This window comes from Heptranchias perlo, chromosome 10, assembly GCF_035084215.1.
Source record: "Heptranchias perlo isolate sHepPer1 chromosome 10, sHepPer1.hap1, whole genome shotgun sequence".
NCBI classification, from domain to species: Eukaryota; Metazoa; Chordata; class Chondrichthyes; order Hexanchiformes; family Hexanchidae; genus Heptranchias; species Heptranchias perlo.
Genome location: NC_090334.1, coordinates 15,875,071 through 15,898,046, shown reverse-complemented (window position 1 = coordinate 15,898,046; position 22,976 = coordinate 15,875,071). Strand labels below are relative to the sequence as shown.

The 22,976-nt window shown below is 45.1% G+C and overlaps 1 protein-coding gene across 1 annotated transcript in view; it reads left to right on the top strand.

Moving 5' to 3' along the window:
• Positions 1–22,616, top strand: part of LOC137326768 (regulator of G-protein signaling 6-like) — a 104,270-nt gene extending 81,654 nt beyond the window's left edge. The window contains exons 14-16 of the mRNA XM_067992162.1: positions 15,980–16,069; positions 17,584–17,637; positions 21,958–22,616. Coding sequence (XP_067848263.1) covers positions 15,980–16,069; positions 17,584–17,637; positions 21,958–22,008 — 195 coding nt within the window. The 3' untranslated portion in view covers positions 22,009–22,616. The remainder of the gene's footprint in view (positions 1–15,979; positions 16,070–17,583; positions 17,638–21,957) is intronic.
• Positions 22,617–22,976: the final 360 nt, after the last annotated feature.

The window sequence follows — 22,976 nt, the reverse complement described above, 5'->3', positions numbered from 1 at the left end:
TGAAAATCCCCCCTCTCCCCAGCTCAGTGCTTTCTTTCTCTGTTGTTGCAAGTCATTTGAAAGTTGTTGTACGTTCACATTGCAGCAACCAGTAGTGTGAACGTTGGGAGCTTCAATATCTTGTGTTACAGGCTTGTTCACCACAAGCTCACAGCCCTTATTCACCACACAGTGGGGTAGATTTGGACTTTTGGTTGGCCGCCCATTCTGGCGGTGAAGTGGCCCCGTGGTTTTAGGGCTCCAGCCTCATTTACATTTACCAGGTGAGCTGCAGGACGCCAAGCGGGCCGTCCTGTCACAGCACGCCAGGAAGACAGGCCGGAGCTGCCGCCAGGATGGTAACTCGCAGGGGAGGGAAGGGTCTTGATCGCGGAGGGTGGGGATCCCAGGACAGCAACGGTCCAGATTATTTTGGTGGGCCACGGAGGTGAGTACCTGTTCCTCCAAGGTCCACAAAAATAATTGAACACTTATCTTTACAGGGCCTCTTCTCTTCCATCGCCCATGGAACTGATCGGAGCCTGCATATTGCAGTTAGGAATAGGAGTAGGCCATTCAGCCCCTCGAGCCTGTTCCAGCATTTAATTAGATCATGGCTGATCTCTATCTTAACTCTATTTACCCATTGATAGATTAAGTGAGTGGGCAAAACTGTGGCAGATGGAGTTCAATGTGGAGAAATGTGAGCTCATCCACTTTGGACCTAAGAAAGATAGATCAGAGTATTTTCTAAATGGTGAGAAGCTAGGAACGTTCCTTCATCGTCGCTGGGTCAAAATCCTGGAACTCCCTTCCTAACAGCACTGTGGGAGAACCTTCACCTCACGGACTGCAGCGGTTCAAGAAGGCGGCTCACCCCCACCTTCTCAAGGGCAATTAGGGATGGGCAATAAATGCCGGCCTCGCCAGCGATGCCCACATCCCGTGAATGAATTTAAAAAAAGGATTTAGGGGCCCAAGTACAGAAATCTCTAAAAACTTGTGGACAGGTACAAAAAATAATTTAAAAGGCTAATGGAATGTTGGCCTTTATCTCATTGGGCTGGAATACAAAAGGGTGGAAGTTATGTTATAGTTATATAAAGCTCTGGTTAGACTGCGATGTGGAGAATTGCGTTCAGCTCTGGGCACCGCACCCCAGGAAGGATATATTGGCCTTGTGGGCGGGGGGGGGGGGGCGTACAGCGCAGATTCACAAGAATGATACTGGGGCTAAAAGAGTTAAATTATGAGGACAGGTTGCATAGATTAGGCTTGTATTCCCTTGAGTATAGAAGAGTAAGGGGTGATCGAATTGAGATATTTAAGATGATTAAAGGATTTGATAGGGTAGATAGAGAGAAACTATTTCCTGGGGTGGGGGAGTCCAGAACAGGGGGACATAACCTTAAAATTAGAGCTAGGTCATTCAGGGGTGATGTCAGAAAGCATTTCTTCACACAAAGGGTAGTGGAAATCTGGAACTCTCTCCCCAAAAAGCTGTTGAGGCTGGGGGTCAATTGAAAATTCCAAGACTAAGATTGATCGATTTTTGTTAGGCAATGATATTAAGGGTTACGGAACCAAGGCGGGTAAATGGAGTAAAGATACAAATCAGCCATGATCTAATTGAATGACGGAACAGCCTCAAGGTACTGAATGACCTACTCCTGTTCCTATCTTCAAACCCGCCTTGGTTCCATTAACCCCCACCGCCCTACCCCCACCGATTGCCACCGCCCTCCCCACCCCCCCCCCCACGATTGTCGCCGCCCTCCCCCCACTGATTGCCACTGAACTTTCATCACCGATTGCCACCAGGAATGCTATCCCTAACCCCTCAAGGAAGCCCTCAGCCTCCTCTCTGCCGACTGCAGACTCTCTCTATTCTCCCCCCAACCACAAGCGCCAATTGCCGACCTTCGCCCCCCCCCTCCCGAATGACCGTCAGTCCCTGGCTGTGGCCTCTTACGCTGGTCTTCCCACCTGGCAGCCTGCCAGGATGTCAATTTAGCTGGCTGTTAGGCAGGAAAAGGAAGAAAATAACGATAATGAGTTCCTGCCGTTAAATTCATCAGGAACTCTGCGTCCCCAGCCTTGCCGGGTTCCTCGGCCGTTTCCGGTCTCCCCCGTACCCTCCCCGTCTCTCCGTAAATATTGGGTCCATGGTTTCCACTGGTGGACGAATAGGGAACATGGGAACGGAGACTGAGGATTCTCACTGGAACAACTAAGGGGGAAGGGAGGAGGAGGAAGGTTTTTGAACTGAGGGCAACGGGACCATGGGATGATTCACCACAAGTAGTTATTGAGGCATAGACTAGAACATCATTTAAAAGGGATTGGGATAAGTATTTGTAAAGGAAGAATATAAAAGGATCGGGAGGAATGGGGTTACAGGAGAGAGCACCAGTACAGGGGGCCGAATGGCCTCCTCCTTTACTGTAATTTCCATAATTCTATGTAAACTCTCCTTTATTGAGACTGAGCCCAGGGAATGGTTTAGAAATGTTGGTGCTGAGCTGAGTTTTGGACAATGTGCTCTGTGAGAATTGCCCCAAACACTGAGCCTGCTGCCCTTTGTGCAATCTCTCGGTTTGGTTCAGGTCGGTCTGTACCGGCCGGTTTTGTTGAGTGAAGTCCAAGTACAGATCGGCTCTGACTGAGGTTCCCAGTTCAGAGTTGTCACCTGCACATGGAGCTCGAGTCCAAACCAGTGTCCAAGGAGACAGGGGGAGAGATGGGGCCTATTAGAAGTGGCATCAACTGGGAGCCTGACCACACCTCATGCAGTGCAGGGTGGTCCGGCTGTAGTTACAGGGTGAATATCAGCGAGTTATAGGATTACTGCTAGTTACAAATAGTATATCGGGGCGTTATACCTATTACTACCAGTTACATATAGAATATCAGTGAGTTATTGTATTACTGTTGGTTATCAGGAGAACCTGAGTGTTACCAGTATTACTAGTAGTTAGTGGTACAATTTCAGTGAGTTGCTATTAGTTATTGGTGGAATCGATATTCCTTCCCCCTCTGGTTTTCCCCTGCTAACCCCCTTCCCCACTCTCAGTTTCCCTTCTTCCCTTTGGAAGAAATATGTTTTAAAGTGTAAAGTGCCATTAGATGATGATTAAGAGTAAAGGGTTGTACTGAGCATGAGATTTCACTGATCTGCCAGTCAACATGCAGTTTGATTCCACCACAGAGTTACAAAATAAATATGAATCAGGAAGACTAGTTGGCCCATCTTAGCTGATTCTTTTAAAAAAAAACCCTAGAGTTCCCTAATCACTGCATCCAATTGTTCCTTAAATAATTCCAGGGTGTTGCCAACACAGCCTTGCCCAGACGCCTATTCCATTCCATTCCAGGTATTGATCATTCTTTGCACAAAGAACTTACTCACATCGGTCCTAGCTTTCCCTCTCTCCATTTTGAACTAGTTCCCCTTCATCCAGCTTTTATGAAGCGTTGTTCTACGTCTGAGCTGTGCTATACGGTCAGGAGCATCGTAAACAAATGGTGGTCTATACGTTTTTAACGTACATTTAAAGAGTGAAGGATACTCACCGGCCAAATCTAGTGGCATTAATGCAATCCAAGGCGCACGGCATTTTCGGTTTCCGATGGCTTGTTTCCTGGTGTGGCAAGGATCTGCAATAAACAGCTTCATCCGTTACTCACTCGTTTGTGACCCGTAAACACTGTGCACTGAAGACGTTCATAAGATAAGAACTAAAGCCGTTCACTTGCCACAAAATCCTTGTTGATGACAAATTGGACCTGCCGTGTCTTTGCAGGGAATAGTGGATGAGTAAAGATTAAATCACTTGTGGAACTTTGAAAACTGCATTAAAAGATTATTTGCTGAAAGTTGCAAATATCAGAATAATTATCACAACAGCAGAAATTCCACAGCCCTTCCGCGATGGCAGATGCTTAAAGGCCAAATAGTTTGCGAAGATTAGTGCTTTTCTGCCAGGATTGGGCCTGAAGCTCTAAAGCTGGGGATGGGAATTTCAAATTGCCATCTGTCCCCTCGTGGTAGCATCTTCCCAACACTGTGACTGGTTCACGTCAAGGAGTCACCTCTCACCGTCTGAAGAACTGTGGTTACAAACCAATTATCTACACCCTGTAACACCGCACTGGTGCACACACTGTGCTGACTCAGCATTCATTTAAAAATAAATAAACATTGGGATATAAAACAAGTTGCTTAAACCTACCACTTGCAAGGTTTTCAGAGGGGAACTGGAGTTATGTACAGTGTCAATGTAAAATATGACATTTTTTGGTTTGTTAATTGCTGGCCGCAGATTTATCTGAGGAATGATCCAACCTTTAAGGAGACAGTGCAGCAGAAATGCTACAGCAGGTGGCAATGACAGAAGGAGAAATAGACAGTAAATAATTTGATCTGGGAGTTACTTTATATATGGATTAAAAGATAATTCATGGGCGAGGAGATTCACACGTGGTTAAGTGAGAACAGCATTTGCAGCTCAAGTTCATGTTGCAGGAAGTGGAGTATCATAGTATCATAGTAGGTAGAGTAAAGGAGGAGGCCATTTGGCCCATCGTGCCTGTGCCGGCTCTTTGAAAGAGCTATCCAATTAGTCCCATTCCCCTGCTCTTTCTCCAAAGCCCTGTAATTTTTTTCCCTTCAGGTATTTATCCAATTCCCTTTTGAAAGTTACTATTGAATCTGCTTCCACCGCCCTTTCAGGCAGTGCATTCCAGATCATAACAACTCGCTGCGTAAAAAATGTTTCCTCATGTCACCTCTGGTTCTTTTGCTGATCACCTTAAATCTGTGTCCTCTGGTTACCGACCCTTCTACCACTGGAAAGAGTTTCTCCTTACTTGCTCTTATCAAAACCGTTCATGATTTTGAACACCTCTGGTGATATTGCAAAGAGATGTAACAAACTGGAAATGGTGATATTGCAGAGAGATGCAACAAACTGGAACAGGGATGTACAGCAGTGAATGGGAAATGGAGTTCCCTGGTAATAAACAGGCTATTTGATAGAAAATCATGGAAATTTATACAGGTTCCTATTGTTTTATAAGCACATTTGACATATTAGGTTAAGTTACTGTGAATTTATTCTGCATTGTTTTTAAATGTGTGAATTGTAATCTTAAAAATTTAGACTTTTAAGACCGAAGTCAGGTAATTATTTATGGTAACTAAAACAACAACAACTTGCATTTATATAGCATCTTTGACGTAGTAAAATGTCCCAAGGCACTTCACGGGAGCGTAATCAGACAGTAATTGACTCTGAGCCAAAGAAGGAGACATTAGGACAGGTGACCAAAAGCTTGGTCAAAGAGCATTTTAAGGAGTGTCTTAAAGGAGGAGAGAGAGGTAGAGAGGTGGAGGTTTAGGGAGGGAATTCCAGAGCTTAGGGCCTAGGCAGCTGAAGGCACGGCCGCCAATGTGAAGCGAAGGAAATCTGGCATGTGTAAGAGGACAGAATTGGAGGAACACTGAGTTCTCGGAGGAGGTTACAGAGATAGGAAGGGGTGAGGCAATAGAGAAATGTCATTATTACGGTCTCATTAATTTGATAACATCCACTGGAACCAAACCAGCTTAAAATCAATCCTGGCAACTGTTAGAATGCAGAATTGCAGCCTTGCCAGAATAGCATTATTTTTCAGTACACAGCCTGGCAATATCGAGTAATCAAGATAAGGAAACTTGTATTTACAGGCAGGGCAATAGCTTTCCTTTCGAGGCACCGATAACCTCTGCAAAAAACAGCAAACTTAGCTGATGCCGTGCTGGTGATGTGTGTATTTTGGGAGTATCGCTTTCCCAATGAGATACTTGTCAATCTTTAGTGAATTCATGAAATTGGCTGCGTGCCCCCGAGTTGTATGAAACTCAACATCTGCCAAGCACATGTACAGTGAAGTCAGTTACTAGACCAGCTGTTGGATGAGGCATCTTCTCCCAGCAGGAAGGGGGGAGTAGGTGGAGAGGAAGGGAAGGGAATAAATGCCCACTTCAACATGTTCCAGAGTTATCAAAAGTTCCCCCATACCTGAGACATAGGTCCATAGGTATATAGCTTTAAAGGGGCACCGTTTTCACTAGAGAAGTTTTAATCATACTGAAAGACATGCATCCTATCTTAAACATTGTGTGATGTGTCTCTATTTGAAATTGTGTGTAATTATGTTTCTAATGTGCTGTCACCATTTAATTAATTAGTATATTCAATCTCTCCTTAATAATTCAGTCACTTGAACAGGCCCCTGAACTCTCTGGCAAAATGCGGGAAACTGTATGTAATTAGGGTCAAATCAGATTTTCAATGCAAGTTTGATGATGAGGATGCTGCAATAGTCCTCAGTGCTCCTGGGCTAACTCAGATAAAGGAAGATGGTAGTGGTTGTTGGAGGCCAATCATCTCAGCCCCAGGACATTGCTGCAGGAGTTCCTCAGGGCAGTGTCCTAGGCCCAACCATCTTCAGCTGCTTCATCAATGACCTTCCCTCCATCATAAGGTCAGAAATGGGGATGTTCGCTGATGATTGCACAGTGTTCAGTTCCATTCGCAACCCCTCAAATAATGAAGCAGTCTGACCCCGCATGCAGCAAGACCTGGACAACATCCAGGCTTGGGCTCATATGTGGCAAGTAACATTCACGCCAGATAAGTGCCAGGCAATGACCATCTCCAACAAGAGAGAGTCTAACCACCTCCCCTTGACATTCAACAGCATTACCATCGCTGAATCCCCCACCATCAACATCCTGGGGGTCACCATTGACCAGAAACTTAACTGGACCAGCCATATAAATACTGTGGCTACGAGAGCAGGTCAGAGGCTGGGTATTCTGCGGCGAGTGACTCACCTCCTGACTCCCCAAAGCCTTTCCACCATCTACAAGGCACAAGTCAGGAGTGTGATGGAATACTCTCCACTTGCTTGGATGAGTGCAGCTCCAACAACACTCAAGAAGCTCGACACCATCTAAGATAAAGCAGCCCGCTTGATTGGCACCCCATCCACCACCCTAAACATTCACTCCCTTCACCACCGGCGCACAGTGGCTGCAGTGTGTACCATCCACAGGATGCACTGCAGCAACTCGCCAAGGCTTCTTCGACAGCACCTCCCAAACCCGCGACCTCGACCACCTAGAAGGACAAGAGCAGCAGGTACATGGGAACAACACCACCTGCATGTTCCCCTCCAAGTCACACACCATCCCGACTTGGAAATATATCGCCGTTCCTTCATCATCGCTGGGTCAAAATCCTGGAACTCCCTTCCTAACAGCACTGTGGGAGAACCGTCACCACACAGACTGCAGCGGTTCAAGAAGGCGGCTCACCACCACCTTCTCAAGGGCAATTAGGGATGGGCAATAAATGCCGGCCTCGCCAGCGACGCCCACATCCCATCAACGAATCAAAAAAAAAGCCTGCCGGTCCTCAACTTCTTGCCTTTTACCTGAAGAATAGTCAATTGTTTTGGCACCTTCAGGATTGGGAGGAAAGAAGATAAAATTCCAGCCAAGATGACACAAGCTAAAGTTGGAAACACATCATTTTTTTAAACTTCTTTGGATTTTCCGCAGAAAAAGCTTTAACAAGAGTGAGAAGTATTTCTATATCATTGCTATCTGTGCATTTAATCTTCCTTTGCTGTGCGCAAGTTAGCTGCTGCGTTTGCTTACATAATAACTGCACTTGTGTGGAAATGTGGGACAATTTGTGTATTTCATATAGTGAGAGAACCAAAGGTAATTTATGGCTATCAGAATGCTGCAGTGAAAATATGATATAAAGAGCTATATAAATCTATGTAGTTTTAATGCTATAGAATTTAATAATAGGAAAAATATCATTGTCTTCGAGAGAGTAAATAGTTGATTCTAAATTTCAGGGGCCATGGTTCTGGTATCCCAGCGGTGAATGGTGGGTGGGGAAAATGCAATGAGAACCTGGTGTAGTCAGCAGGGCACCCATGCGATTTTCTGGGTCGGCCCTCATTAATGTGCTTGAGGCAAGGTGCCGGCGTGGAACGTGCTCCCCATAGCCAATTTGGAAGTGGAAAATCAGGCTGTTCTCAAAGGCCTGCAGCAACAGTTTAAATGGGAGGTGCAATTTTTGTGTGGCACCGAGAGAAGCAACACTGTGGAGCAGCAGGCAACATCAGTTCAGAACCGATTGCAGTCACCGTAAGCCCTTCCAAATCCTTTAAGGTGAAAAAAACCCACAAGCTACCGAAAGAAAAGTGTCTCCAAAAGCTGGATCCCTATAAATATCACTCAAAATGGCCACCTCCTGACTTATACCCCCCCATGGTTGGTGGGCAGGAACTGGCGGTCGTCAGGCAGTGAGGGCAGAAAATGGCATTGGGGGTCTAAATTATGAAACTTGACCCCTATTTGCATAAATTCAGGAGGCTCCCAATTAAATTACCTAATTGAAGTTTTCAAGATGGCGAAAGGGAAAGACAAATTAATCGAGGCAAATTGTACACAATGGTGAAGAGTTCAAATGCCAGGGGCCACACATTAAAAAAGTAAAAAGTTAGGAGTAAGAAGGGAGCCAGGCAGAATTTCGTTTACACAAAGTGGAATAATCTTGTGGAATAAGTGACCAGACAAGGCCACTGAAACAGATTTACTGTATAACTGGATTGAAGAGGCAATTGGGTATCCTGTCAGAGAGAGAGAAGAGTTTCAGGGATCTGGTGAGAAAACAGGGAGGTAGGATTGCTTTATCAAAAAGGATGGATTTTGGGTTTAATGGCATCTTTCTGTTCCTAAAAAACTATGCATTCAATATTAGTGAAGGAGCCATAAACAAGGAGGACACGGCATACCAAAGTGCCATCGTAGGGAATTGTTACAGAAGCTGTTTTAAACTCGATGGCCCCGATTTTAATCGCGCAGGAAAGGGTCAGGCAAGGGGTTAAAATGTGAGAATTCTGGGTCCCGGCTCCAACCCGCCACGAATGATGTCGAGTCAGGCCGTCGACAATGCTGCCACGACAGGCAGGCGGGGCCCACATAACAATCAAAAGTCAAGGCCTGATGACGTCATTGGAGCCTCAACATGATCTTAACTAATAGTCGGGGGAGACCCGCAGTGTCTGCAACCCAGCAGCAGAACTATGGTGGGAGGAGCCGACTGGCTAGAAGAGGCCAAGATAAGTTTAACATTTTTCTTTTGTTAGACCTCCTTGTGGGTGAGGAGGAGCAAGAGTCCTCCCCCCAGGCTCCGCAAGGAGTCCTTGGGCCTCCCCAGCCCCGGCATCCCATTGATCCGGGTGGAATATCCCTCTCCCCACCCCCACCCCCATTGCCTCCAGACCCCTCCTCGCACTGATTGCCAGGGCCATTCCCATGCTGATCTTAATGGCTGCGGCCTCCTACTCCTGTCCACTGGCCAGGCAGTGAATCTGGCCAGGTGTTGAGCGGGACTCCAGAAAGTTTATGTTAATGAGGCCCAACCGTTAAGATCGACCGGGCATCCATGTCCACAACCTGGCAGGGTGTGTCGCCCACTTTGGGGCTCGCACGCACCATTCCCGTCCCTCCTTTTAAATCAGGGCCTATTAGTGGGGGCAGAGTGTCTGTTGACACCACTGTGAGTTTCAACCAGTGAGTTGGAGGTGGGGCGGGACTTACAGCAAACAATCTATTTCACAGCGAACAAAGTCTATTCAAACAGCGCACTACAGCAAACAGTCTACAGAGTCTATTTAAAGAGTCTCTACGAACTACAGCAAACAGAACCCATGACTGAAACTACAGCAACCTCTCCCGATAAAAGCAGGATTATTTCACCAGCAAAAGGCAGCGAGTGGAGGATAGATACATAATACAAATTATGTGCGTAAAATCAATCCCAGTCACTTACAGCAGTACAGGCTACAGGCGTGATTGAGGGGGGAATTACCCAACCATCTCCATTCTGGCCGGGAATAGCAGCGTCACTATATGCGGCCTAGTGTGGGATCCACAAATACATGTTATAACAGAGATTATGGCTTAACAGCATAATAAGCTTTAATGCATTCGTCACCCTAACCTTGTCTTGTTTCGGTATTCCAAGCTCTAATCCATGCTTATATTAGGGTTTGTCAACCAGAGTTCCCAGAAGCTATGTTTCCATGAAGCAAATGACAGGGAGAAAACATGGCCGTTTGTACCATCCCGCCCATGAAGCAGTTTCAACCCGACCTACCATGCCCACTGCTTCTCTGCTATTAAAAGATATTAAAGTAAAAGTAAAATGTGTAAGAAAAAAAATTGGATTAATGTTGTATTAAATCTTAGATTATAGCAATGATAATGTTGAGAGGGGTGTTCATTATTATTTTTCAGAACTTCACACTGATTTATATATTGGTACTGTTGTGTATTTTGCATACTCTGAATTTGTAGGAGCACACAAGAGCTTTCATAATTACGCATACTGTGTAGTAGTGTGGCCATTCTTGTGGTACCTGAAGCAATGGTGATCTACCCCCTGCTACAGATCAGACATTTTTCCAACACCTTTTTTCTCATGTGAAAGGTTTGGTGATTGTTGCTTTAAGCAGACCGAGTCCCTTACCTACTGAAGCTTGTGTCTTTTACTCTCTGGGTTAATGTAGTCTTGTAGTAACATTGAACCTTGATTGTGATAAATTGCTGATCAGAGTACATAAGGTGCCAATTATGCCACCTGTCAATCAGGACAAAGACAAACCAAGCCCATTCGACCCTGCAAAGTCCTCCTCACTAACATCTGGGGACTTGTGCCAAAATTGGGAGAGCTGTCCCACAGACTAGTCAAGCAACAGCCTGACATAGCCATACTCACAGAATCATACCTTTTAGCTAACGTCCGGGACACTTCCATCACCATCCCTGGGTATGTCCTGTCTCACCGGCAGGACAGACCCACCAGAGGTGGTGGTACAGTGATATACAGTCAGGAGGAAGTGGCCCTGGAAGTCCTCAACATTGACTCTGGACCCCATGAAATCTCATGGCATCAGGTCAAACATGGGCAAGGAAATCTCCTGCTGATTACCACCAACCGTCCTCCTTCAGCTGATGAATCAGTCCTCCTCCATGTTGAACAGCACTTGGAGGAAGCACTGAGGGTAGAAAGGGCACAGAATGTACTCTGGGTGGGGGACTTCAATGTCCATCACCAAGAGTGGCTCAGTAGCACCACTACTGACCGAGCTGGCCGAGTCCTGAAGGACATAGCTGCCAGACTGGGCCTGCGGCAGGTGGTGAGCGAACCAACACGAGGGAAAAACTTACTTGACCTCGTCCTCACCAATCTACCTGTCGCAGATGCATCTGTCCATGACAATATTGGTAGGAGTGACCATTGCACAGTCCTCGTGGAGATGACGTCCCGTCTTCGCACTGAGGACACCATCCAACGTGTTGTGTGGCACTACCACTATGCTAAATGGGATAGATTCAGAACAGATCTAGCAGCTCAAAACTGGGCATCCATGAAGCGCTGTGGACCATCAGCAGCAACAGAATTGTATTCCAGTACAGTCTGTAACCTCATGGCCTGGCATATTCCTCACTCTACCTTTACCAACAAGCCAGGGGATCAACCCTGGTTCAATGAGGAGTGTAGAAGAGCATGCCAGGAGCAGCACCAGGTGTACCTAAAAATGAGGTGCCAACCTGGTGAAGCTACAACTCAGGACTACATGCGTGCTAAACAGCGGAAGCAACATGCTATAGACAGAACTAAGCGATTCCACAGCCAACGGATCAGATCAAAGCTCTGCAGTCCTGCCACATCCAGTCGTGTATGGTGGTGGACAATTAAACAACTAACGGGAGGAGGAGGCTTTGTAAACATCCCCATCCTCAATGATGGTGGAGTCCAGCATGTGAGTGCAAAAGACAAGGCTGAAGCGTTTGCAACCATCTTCAGCCAGAAGTGCCGAGTGGATGATCCATCTCGGCCTCCTCCCGATATCCCTACCATCACAGAAGCCAGTCTTCAGCCAATTTGATTCACTCCACATGATATCAAGAAACGGCTGAGTGCACTGGATACAGCAAAGGCTATGGGCCCCGACAATATCCCGGCTGTAGTGCTGAAGACTTGTGCTCCAGAACTAGCTGCGCCTCTAGCCAAGCTGTTCCAGTACAGCTACAACACTGGCATCTACCCGACAATGTGGAAAATTGCCCAGGTATGTCCTGTCCACAAAAAGCAGGACAAATCCAATCTGGCCAATTACCGCCCCCATCAGTCTACTCTCAATCATCAGCAAAGTGATGGAAGGTGTCGTCGACAGTGCTATCAAGCAGCACTTATTCACCAATAACTTGCTCACCGATGCTCAGTTTGGGTTCCGCCAGGACCACTCGACTCCAGACCTCATTACAGCCTTGGTCCAAACATGGACAAAAGAGCTGAATTCCAGAGGTGAGGTGAGAGTGACTGCCCTTGACATCAAGGCAGCATTTGACCGAGTGTGGCACCAAGGAGCCCTCGTAAAATTGAAGTCAATGGGAATCGGGGAAAACTCTCCAGTGGCTGGAGTCATACCTAGCACAAAGGAAGATGGTAGTGGTTGTTGGTGGCCAATTATCTCAGCCCCAGGACATTGCTGCAGGAGTTCCTCAGGGCAGTGTCCTCGGCCCAACCATCTTCAGCTGCTTCATCAATGACCTTCCCTCCATCATAAGGTCAGAAATGGGGATGTTCGCTGATGATTGCACAGTGTTCAGTTCCATTCGCAACCCCTCAGATAATGAAGCATTCCGTGCCCGCATGCAGCAAGACCTGGACAACATCCAGGCTTGGGCTCATAAGTGGCAAGTAACATTCGCGCCAGACAAGTGCCAGGCAATGACCATCTCCAACAAGAGAGAGTCCAACCACCTCCCCTTGACATTCAACGGCATTACCATCACTGAATCCCCCACCATCAACATCCTGGGGGTCACCATTGACCAGAAACTTAACTGGACCAGCCATATAAATACTGTGGCTACAAGAGCAGGTCAGAGGCTGGGTATTCTGCGGTGAGTGACTCACCTCCTGACTCCCCAAAGCCTTTCCACCATCTACAAGGCACAAGTCAGGAGTGTGATGGAATACTCTCCACTTGCCTGGATGAGTGCAGCTCCAACAACACTCAAGAAGCTCAACACCATCCAGGACAAAGCAGCCCGCTTGATTGGCACCCCATCCACCACCCTAAACATTCACTCCCTTCACCACCAGCGCACAGTGGCTGCAGTGTGTACCATCCACGGGATGCGCTGCAGCAACTCGCCAAGGCTTCTTCGACAGCACCTCCCAAACCCGCGATCTCTACCACCTAGAAGGACAAGAGCAGCAGGTACATGGGAACAACACCACCAGCACGTTCCCCTCCAAATCACACACCATCCCGACTTGGAAATATATCGCCGTTCCTTCATCATCGCTGGGTCAAAATCCTGGAACTCCCTTCCTAACAGCACTGTGGGAGAACTTTCACCACACGGACTGCAGCGGTTCAAGAAGGCGGCTCACCACCACCTTCTCAAGGGCAATTAGGGATGGGCAATAAATGCCGGCCTCGCCAGCGACGCCCACATCCCATGAATGAATTTTTAAAAATCACAGTGTTGGACCACTCTATAGTTTATACTACTGTACCGGCGTTATTCAAGAAATAAATGATTCACTAATCAAAAAAAAACTATACAGTTGCACTGCATAAAACTGAATTAATTGCTTCCGGTCCATTGCCCATTCTCTTGTTAAAATTTCGGCCTTACTGCCCTGTTCCTGCTCGATTCCTATCCACCTTAACTAGGTCCTTTTTTTAGACAGCCGAGGTGCCCGCCCGGCTCATGTAGAAGCCTCACTAATGTGTCGCAATTGGGGTCTTATGATGTCATTCATACCCTGATGGCATTTTAATGACCACCCTCCGCCCACCCTCAACGATTCACCTCGGTGCTGGCAGGCAGCCTCGGCCTCATAATTCTAACCTGCCCGAAGCTGTCTTCTTCCGCCCGTTTCAGGTGGACAGCAGTAAGAACATAAAAAATTAATGTGGAGATGCCGGTGATGGACTGGGGTTGACAATTGTAAACAATTTTACAACACCAAGTTATAGTCCAGCAATTTTATTTTAAATTCACAAGCTTTCGGAGATTTTCTCCTTCCTCAGGTAAATGTTTCAAGATCTCCTTGAAGCCTACGCATTCGTAGGCTTCAAGGAGATCTTGAAACATTTACCTGAGGAAGGAGAAAATCTCCGAAAGCTTGTGAATTTAAAATAAAATTGCTGGACTATAACTTGGTGTTGTAAAATTGTTTACAATAAAAAATTAAGAAATAGGAGCAGGAGTAGGCCATACGGCCCCTCGGGCCTGTTCCACCATTCAATCAGGTCATGGCTGATCTTGAACCTCAACTCCACTTTCCTGCCCGATCCCTATATCCCTTGATTCCCCTAGAGTCCAAAAATCTGTCTATCTCAGCCTTGAACATATTCAACGACTCAGCATCCACAGCCCTCTGGGGTAGAACATTCCAAAGATTCACAACCCTCTGTGTGAAGAAATTCCTCCTCATCTCAGTCTTAAATGGCCGACCCCTTATCCTGAGACTATGCCCCTTAGTTCTAGACTCTCCAGCCACGGGAAACAACCTCTCAGCATCTACCTTATCAAGCCCCCTCAGAATCTTGTATATTTCAATTAATTTTTTTTTTTAATTTTCGTTCATGGGATGTGGGCATCGCTGGCGAGGCCAGCATTTATTGCCCATCCCTAATTCTCCTTCAGAAGGTGGTGGTGAGCACTCTCATTCTTCTAAACTCCATTTAGTATAGGCCCATTCTATGCATGTAAATGAGCCCCAGGAGTTAAAATACCCCGGGAGCCAATCTGATGCTCGATCCCACCTCCTGCCCGCCTGAAACCTGCTCCCAGTTAAAATCCTCCCCGCAGACTATGATACTCACATGCTGCCTACAGAGTTGTGTTCACCTCTGTCGGAAATGTTACAATAAACATAAACTAAGGCTCCTGAGTTATAAAGATGTTATTCATTTGCAGTTAAAGCCTTTATGAAGCAGTCAGACAACCAAACGTGAGACAAGGGGGTAATGGCCTGTGACGGATGCACTTCCTTTAATCATTTTTCACATGGCCACAAATAGAAATTAGATATCCATCTGATAAAAGCCTAAACAGTTTTAAACATGCTGCCCTGCCATCAAAGGAGTATCCTTTATCTGCCAATTTATGGGTAGGAACCCTGCCCGGTTTATCCAGATGGAATGTACTTAATGAAAAATAAAGGCAGTCTCCATTTTAAACCAGAGTTACTTGAAACAACAGGAGTAACTTTAACCTAAACCACCAGGCACGAAACTGACAGGGTCGGATCCCCAGCCCCAATCAGACAGGATGTAAAACAGGCGGTCAGTCCGATCGTGTCAGTTTACAGCGGGTGCGTTAGGTTAAAATTACCCCCAATATAAAACGAAATACAGAAATTCCTCCTTTATCACATCTTCATCATTCCTCTTGTAGCAGTCGCTCTCTCTCACTTTCTCTCTCTCCCTCTCTCCCTCTGCAGGAGTGTCGTGGTGGGGCGAGGGGAGGACTCCAGGAAGGCTTTGTACTTTCTTAACCCTAGCAGGAAACTGCACAGTCTGGCATATCCCAGTCGGATTGAGTGTTGGCAGGGTTTATTGTAGTATATTAGTGGCAGAGTTTGATACAATAAGTATCAGTAAGGAAGCCTGAACTGTTTCATGTTATATCAGCCTGTTGTATTATCAGAGTGCTGAGTTTGAGAGAAGTTGCATTATTGTAGCAGGGCAGTCGACCAACCTTCCATATGTCATGTACAGTACAGATTCTAGTGTTGACGTATTGTTGTCGGATGCCAAGGAATCCTTGGCAAACGGTTATATGGTGAAGCAGCGATGAGTTGGAAACAGGATAATTAGAATTCATCTTGCCTTTCAGGAACACATCTATAAGCTGATGAAAAGTGACAGCTATGCTCGCTTTCTGCGTTCCAATGCCTATCAGGAGCTTTTACAAGCAAAAAAGAAGGTATTGTCCCACAATCTTGTATCTGCTTACATTTGGAATTCATTTTTTCTGTTCCTTATTTATAATGACATCCTTTTATTTGGTGTCCAAAAAAGTTCTTTGTTCGCTCAGTGGGTAAATCCATTGTGTTAATATGTTACTAAGCCCCACAGACCAGAGGTCTCAGATTTGAACCCTCACCCATGCTGAGTTGGCTGATCTTAGCTGGGGCAGCCATTGGGGCACCACACAATTAGTCTTAGTGCCCCTGGTCTAGGAAAGAGGGAAAAAAATCACCCTAGGTTCCCACTCCAAATTGCTGGCTAATGACTTGCTGGATAGTACGCAAGCATGGAATCAGGTAATCAGGTAAGGACAGGACTGTGATGCCCTTCATGATCAAATTGCCTGTTGACGCTTGTTGTCTAAGCTCAAACAAGGGGATTGGGGACCTGGGTGAGTGCACGAGGGCCTGTGGAACGGCACCTCAGCAAGAGTTAGGACAGAGGAGGATGAAATGAGAGGGAAAACAATTAATTTAAGAACATAGTGGATTGAGTACAGTGCGTGGCCTCATGGCGCCAGTGGAGAATGCGTGTTGGATCCGTCACTCTGCTGAGGTCACAATTGTAGCTGTACTTCTGTGGAAGGAGCTGGCCGGCTATCAGGCATCATCCCAGAGGGGCAGGGACGATATTCATCACTAGAGCTCTCATGTGCCCCTGGTGGAGAAAAGTCACTTAACCATCCTCTCCGCCATAGGAGGTGCATGACCTGGGAGACCAGAAAGAAAGTAAAAGAAATGAGAGGGTAACAGTACTCTGACCACCTGCCCTCTAGAAACAGCTAATTACCATACAGTAAGCAGAGCTGAATATTTAATTCTTCAGCTTGTGGAGCAAAGTACAATTGTAAAACATTTCAAATTGACTCACAAATGAGATCATTAGGAATTATTAAAATCAGTAATTTTAATAAAAAACTTTAATCTCTTTTGTTGTGCCAATTTCCTCCTCCCCTTAGTGAGGGTAACTTCTCCATGGGCGCCAGACTCCTGGCCCATGTGGTCATTATTCATGGGTGAGCCTTAAGAGTCAGCGAAAGAAGATTATTCAACTGCAGGGAGCATCACAGCTGACCTCGATGTCCACACATGCACTTCTAGCATGCGTCATTGGATAGCAATCAGAAACAACCATGGCTGATTTTTACCCTCTTCAACTCACAGAAACTTTCATAGTTCTGGTATTTTGCGGGAAAAAAACATCCTCTTTATTGATGAAGATCATAGACACTCCCTTACTCCCCATTGTAATTTCTGTCAGACAAATAGGGCTTTAGTCAATGAAAGCCCTCTATTTGGAACATCAGTTGGTGTCCCTGCTCCTGTGGAGCTGCCTGTATCCGTCTTCATTGATTTCCCCTCCCCTGATTTTTTTTTGTGTCACTTCTCCCACTTTGTTTCACATTATTATGGTGTTCATGTTGTAATTCTTCCTGCTTTGTTTTCTGTTCACTTTTTTTTTCCATTCAAGTTTGAGAATGAACAGGGTCGTAGAACCTCGCTGGAAAAATTCACTCGCAGTGTGGTAAGTTAAACGTTTCACAGCTATGTTGACGTAAAGTGGGTACTGATGGGTCCATGAAGTTACCTTCATCCTCTGAGCTGGAAAAACTTATCATCATGTTGAAATAAGATGTAAAAGGTATTATTTTTAGAAAGCATTGCTTCATTAATGGCTTAGAGGGTAGACATTCCACCCGATGTGGAACTGAGCCAAGCAGACCTGGAATTGCCATCCATTCAGTGTTCACTGAATTAGCTGATCTCAGTGAAGGCTCTACAGTGAACCTCAGCCAGAGCTCCTGATTGCTAACTATAGGCAAATAGTGTCATGGTTAGACAGCACTGCCAACACTCACTGTCCAGACTCACACTGGAGAGCCACTTGGGAGAGGAGTTCCAGCAATCGTGGACTCTTAGAAGAATTAGTGCTTTTAGGAGAAAAGGGAAGAAAATTAAAGAACAATTAAAAAAACAATGATATAAACATATTAGTAAATGCTCATTTGGAATTGTTTTAAACTATATAATTTGTTACCCTTCTTTGGGAGGGATGGGGTAGCATATAAGTAGAATCTCTTGAGAGTCAATCCCCCGGTTGTGCTGAGGTAGTTGATCTCAGCCAGGGTGGTGCTAGGGACACTACAGTAGGCCTCATCACCCCTAGGTTAAGGAGGCATAAATTAACCAGATTGCCCACTCCTCTGATTGCTATCCAGCAGCCCACGCCAGAGATATATATATATATGTGTATGTGAGCTGGTGAGAATAGGATCAAGTTCAAATGTGATGCTCCCTCAGTTGAATAACCTGCCAGTCCTAACTGATGAGGCTCACACATAAATAATAGTAGCCATGATGTGGAGATGCCGGTGATGGACTGGGGTGGACAAATGTAAGGAGTCTTACAACACCAGGTTATAGTCTAACAGCTTTATTTGAAATCACAAGCGTTCGGAGCTTTCCTCCTTCGTCAGGTGAAGGAGGAAAGCTCCGAACGCTTGTGATTTCAACGCTTGACGAAGGAGGAAAGCTCCGAACGCTTGTGATTTCAACGCTTGACGAAGGAGGAAAGCTCCGAACGCTTGTGATTTCAAATAAAGCTGTTAGACTATAACCTGGTGTTGTAAGACTCCTTACATAAATAATAGTCACTTGGACAATACACTGGAGGATAACTGGCAACAGTGTCAATGCTCACAGGAGAGGAAGGATGGGGAGAAAATCGGTGAGAAATAAAAAGGAAAGGAAATGAATGGGACTACTCAAAGCACAAGTGGTTCGTCACTGGAGCAGCACTGGAACGAAGGAGATGCAAAATAGCGGGTAGGATACTAAATTTGGAGGTGTCTTTTCCCAATACGGTAAGTATTTTCATGATTGCTTTTTTGCATGGATGTTGGGGGAGTAGGTTGAACGAAAGTACTCCCTTTAAACTTTCCTTCTCTTTTTAGTTACATTTAGCTTGTGTTTTCTTCCATGTCCAATCATGTTCTCTGGTTATTTTGCTATTCCGGTTCCAGCACAAGTACTTCTATATCCACCTTTCAATATTTGAACACTTACCTCACAAAAGCACCTCCCCCACCACACGCATGAGCAAGTAGATCAATAAAACAATCTAAAGTCAATAAGGGAAAAGAAAATTCAAATCTCTGGTGAGAAAATGAGGGGGTCATTGGAATGAATATTTGCATTCTTCAGAAACCACCAATGGGATGGTTAGATGATCAAAGAAGAAACTGAAAATAAGCATAACAGCATGGAATAATTTTAATCTCTAACAGTTAAAGGGCAGTCAGAGAAGAGAATAGAGCCCTAAAGAATGGGAGCAGGGCTGAAACATTAAAAAGATTAAAATACTGAATGTTTGCTTCATCCAGGTATTCACCTGGGAGGATCCATGTCAAGGATCGTTCAAGACTAAAGACTTTAACATCAATGTGATGGACATCTTAGACATCCTAGACAAACTCTCAAATCCCCGGGGCGAATGGTATTTAGGGTACTAAGAGACACAAAGGATCAGATCTGTTAGGTACTGAGAGTTATCATGACGGAGTAGCACTCTGGGGAGGAACACTGGACTGGAAGCAAGCTAATGTGATACACATTCCCCTTGAAGTGAATGAAAAAAAAATTATTTTAAACATTTTGAAAAAAACGAATAGAAATCAGATTCCTGTTTCCTTAATATGTTAAAAGATACAGATAGTTGTATAATTCAATTTGGTAGTTACATTTGACCTGTGCAGAATATGATCTTGTATGTGCTAATTCAATATTTACATCCAAAATTGGGAATGTGCATATGAAAAATAATAGATACTCTGGAGTGTGTACAGACAGTAATCTAATGGGGTCTGTGATCCATACAAAAATTAATGGATACCTGCTTACATTTTTTTTATCATTGGAAACAGCATGTTGAGGGGTTAAACCCCAAGGTTACATAGGGAACCTCAAGGTCAAAGGAATAGCCAAGAGTTCATAGACCAGACAGGCTGCATGCAAATTGTTAAGGAAATCACTTGGGAGTCCAATCCGCTAATAGTGTTATATGGGTGGAGATTTCACATTCCATGGCAAACAATATATGTTATTGTTAAATGTTGGCACTGCATTTAATATAGATAAGGAAAATACAGCATTTTGATTCAGCATAACTTGAAAAGGATTTGGGCTGTGATTGTGTGGGCAGCCTGTCTTACCGAAGAGTCAGCTTTCAGCTTTCCAATCGGCAGAAGGATTCAGGCCTAGAAATTTGTTCAGGCCAGCATGAACTGGGTACAGGATATGATCCCTGCACCTGAACGGGTAGGCCCGAGAAGGGAAACCACCGGGAAGGAAGGACACCGGAAGGCAGGAAGCGACCGAGAAGGAAAGCAACAGAGAGGAGGGAGGCGACTGAGAAGTAAAGTGATCGGGTAGGAAGGCTATCAGGAAGGAAGGCGATCGGGTAGGAAGGCGATGGTCTGCGGGACTCCAGTGAAGTCGGGAGAAGTACTCCTGCATCTCACAGCTCCACATTTAGGTAAGTATTCTTGACAAGATTACCTATTTGGTGATGGCCTGCAGTGGTTCCTTTAAGAACCTCTGGTTAGGCCGCATGTAGACCTGGTTTTCCTGAATGCCCGGCAGCAGCTGCTTTCAGGGCAACCCAATTTTGTACAGTAGGCCTCAAATAGGTGTTAGGACCTTAATTTGCATATGCAAAGGGTCTAATGCCTGTTTCAGGCGTAGAACCTGGACGCCATTTTTTTTGCCTATACCAATGTAGCGGTGGCACATTTCCAGCTCGTAATGAGTGCGTGCTTCCTGCCCACTGTTTGGAGGCTTCGGCACCCATTTAGCGCCTGAAAAACGGGCACGGCACCATCGAATTTCTAGGCCTCTGTGTTTTACGATAGTGCCAGCCAGCAGAAAAGCCAGCCCAGTTTTGATACTGGATGTATCAAGTATTAAGAACTGAGCTTCTGTTTTAAAATCCATGTATAGAGAAAAAGTGAGTGGCATATTTATTATGTTATGTTCCCTCTCACAGGCTACCCCTACTCTGCTTCACTTCCCCTTTAATAGTAATCCTCCCACCTTGAATGAATTTTGTGTACAGATAGGAAAAATATTTAAGTCAATATGCATTAATGTTGTGGTGATCCACTTAATTCATCCCCTCAGATTACTTCCAGCGCTGCTACCAACAGTGACAGGTTGGGGGTTCAAACCCCACACCAGTTCACATCCAGATTCACACTGCAGTAATCTAGACTGAAATCTCCGTGTGAATATGCTGCATTATCAGAGATGTCACTCTTTGGACGAGATGTTAAATTGAGGCCCTGCCTTCCTGTTCCAGTGGTTTAGGTCATTGTGAAAGATCCCATGCCACTAATTGAAGAGCAGGAAGTTCTTTTGGTGTCCTGGCCAGCATTTCTCCCTCAACCAACATGATGAAACTAGTCCTTCATATCGTTTGTTGTTCATGCGATGTTGCGGTGCGTGAAATTGCTGATTTGCACAATAGTGACTGCATTTCAGTCATTCATTGTGTGAAAAGCATCTTGGCATGTTTCTGAGATAAGTCATGTGATAAATCTTTATATAACCGTAATCCTTCCTTCCTGATTGCAGAGCTAACAATACTTCCTCCAACACAACTCAAGTTTGGAAGAACCTGCTGGATATCTTTTGAAGTGGAGATAGTATGAAAATGTCATGAACCCACTTATTGAATTCCTGTGACAATGCTGATAGTATTATCATTGGTTAACAGGTGCATCTGTTAACAACAAATGTATTTGAGTACTATTTTAAATGTATTCAAACATGTCTTTATGTTTTCTAGGGTAAGTCTCTGACTGCCAAACGTCTTACTGGTCTCATGCAGTCCTCCTGACATAAATCCAGAGCTGTCCGTTGAAGGAGAGGGAAGAGACTTGTACCTACACTCCTGGGAGTCACCATGTGAAGGAGCCACTGTGAGGGGGTTGTACTGTACAAATAGACAAAAGATCACCTTTGAACATTTTAATCTTCCCTCTGTGCAGAATGAATTTGAGTCACCACAAATGTAATTAAAAAATCACCCTTTTTTTAAGAAACAAAAAAAGTGGATTAGTCCTGGACACAACAGAGCAGAAATTGAATTCTTGGCAGTCAGTGAAACCTTAAAACAGTTTCTGACCTTTTGAATAGAGGGATAAGGGGGAAAAAAGCTCATGAATTCATGGATTTTGTTTTTATCCAGGCGCAGTTTAGCACAGCTGAGAGATAAATGTTAGCAAGAGAATTATGAATTGCATGTGGGCCTAGCAGCTCAAGTCTGGATTTTTTTTGGTGGTTGTTGGCCTGGCAATGCTGCAGTCACAAAATCAAATCTTGGGAGGCCTTTCTGGAATGCATCTGTGAAGTGGGATTTTGTCACAGCCCACAGAACTGCTGTATCTCCAGCAAGTAGGTTGTCCCTAAGCTTCACATTTCAACTCAACTGTTTTTCATAGGTGTTCTTATTTCCTCATTCTTGGAGCAACTCAGAGTAACAGGGTAGATAGTTTATGCCGCTGTTTATGCTCCACACGAGCCTCCTCCCTCCCCTCTTCATTTAACCTATCGGCATATCCTTCTATTCCTTTCTCCCTCGTGTTTGTCTAGCTTCCCCTTAAAGGCATCCATGCTATTCACCTCAACTATTCCATGTGGTAGAAAATTCCACATTCTAACCACTCTCTGGGTAAAGAAGTTTCTTCTGAATACTTTATTGGATTTATTAGTGAGTGTCTTAAATTTATGGCCCCTAGTTTTGGACTCCCCCACAAGTGGAAACATCTGCTGTATGTCTACCCTATCAAACTCCTTCATAATTTT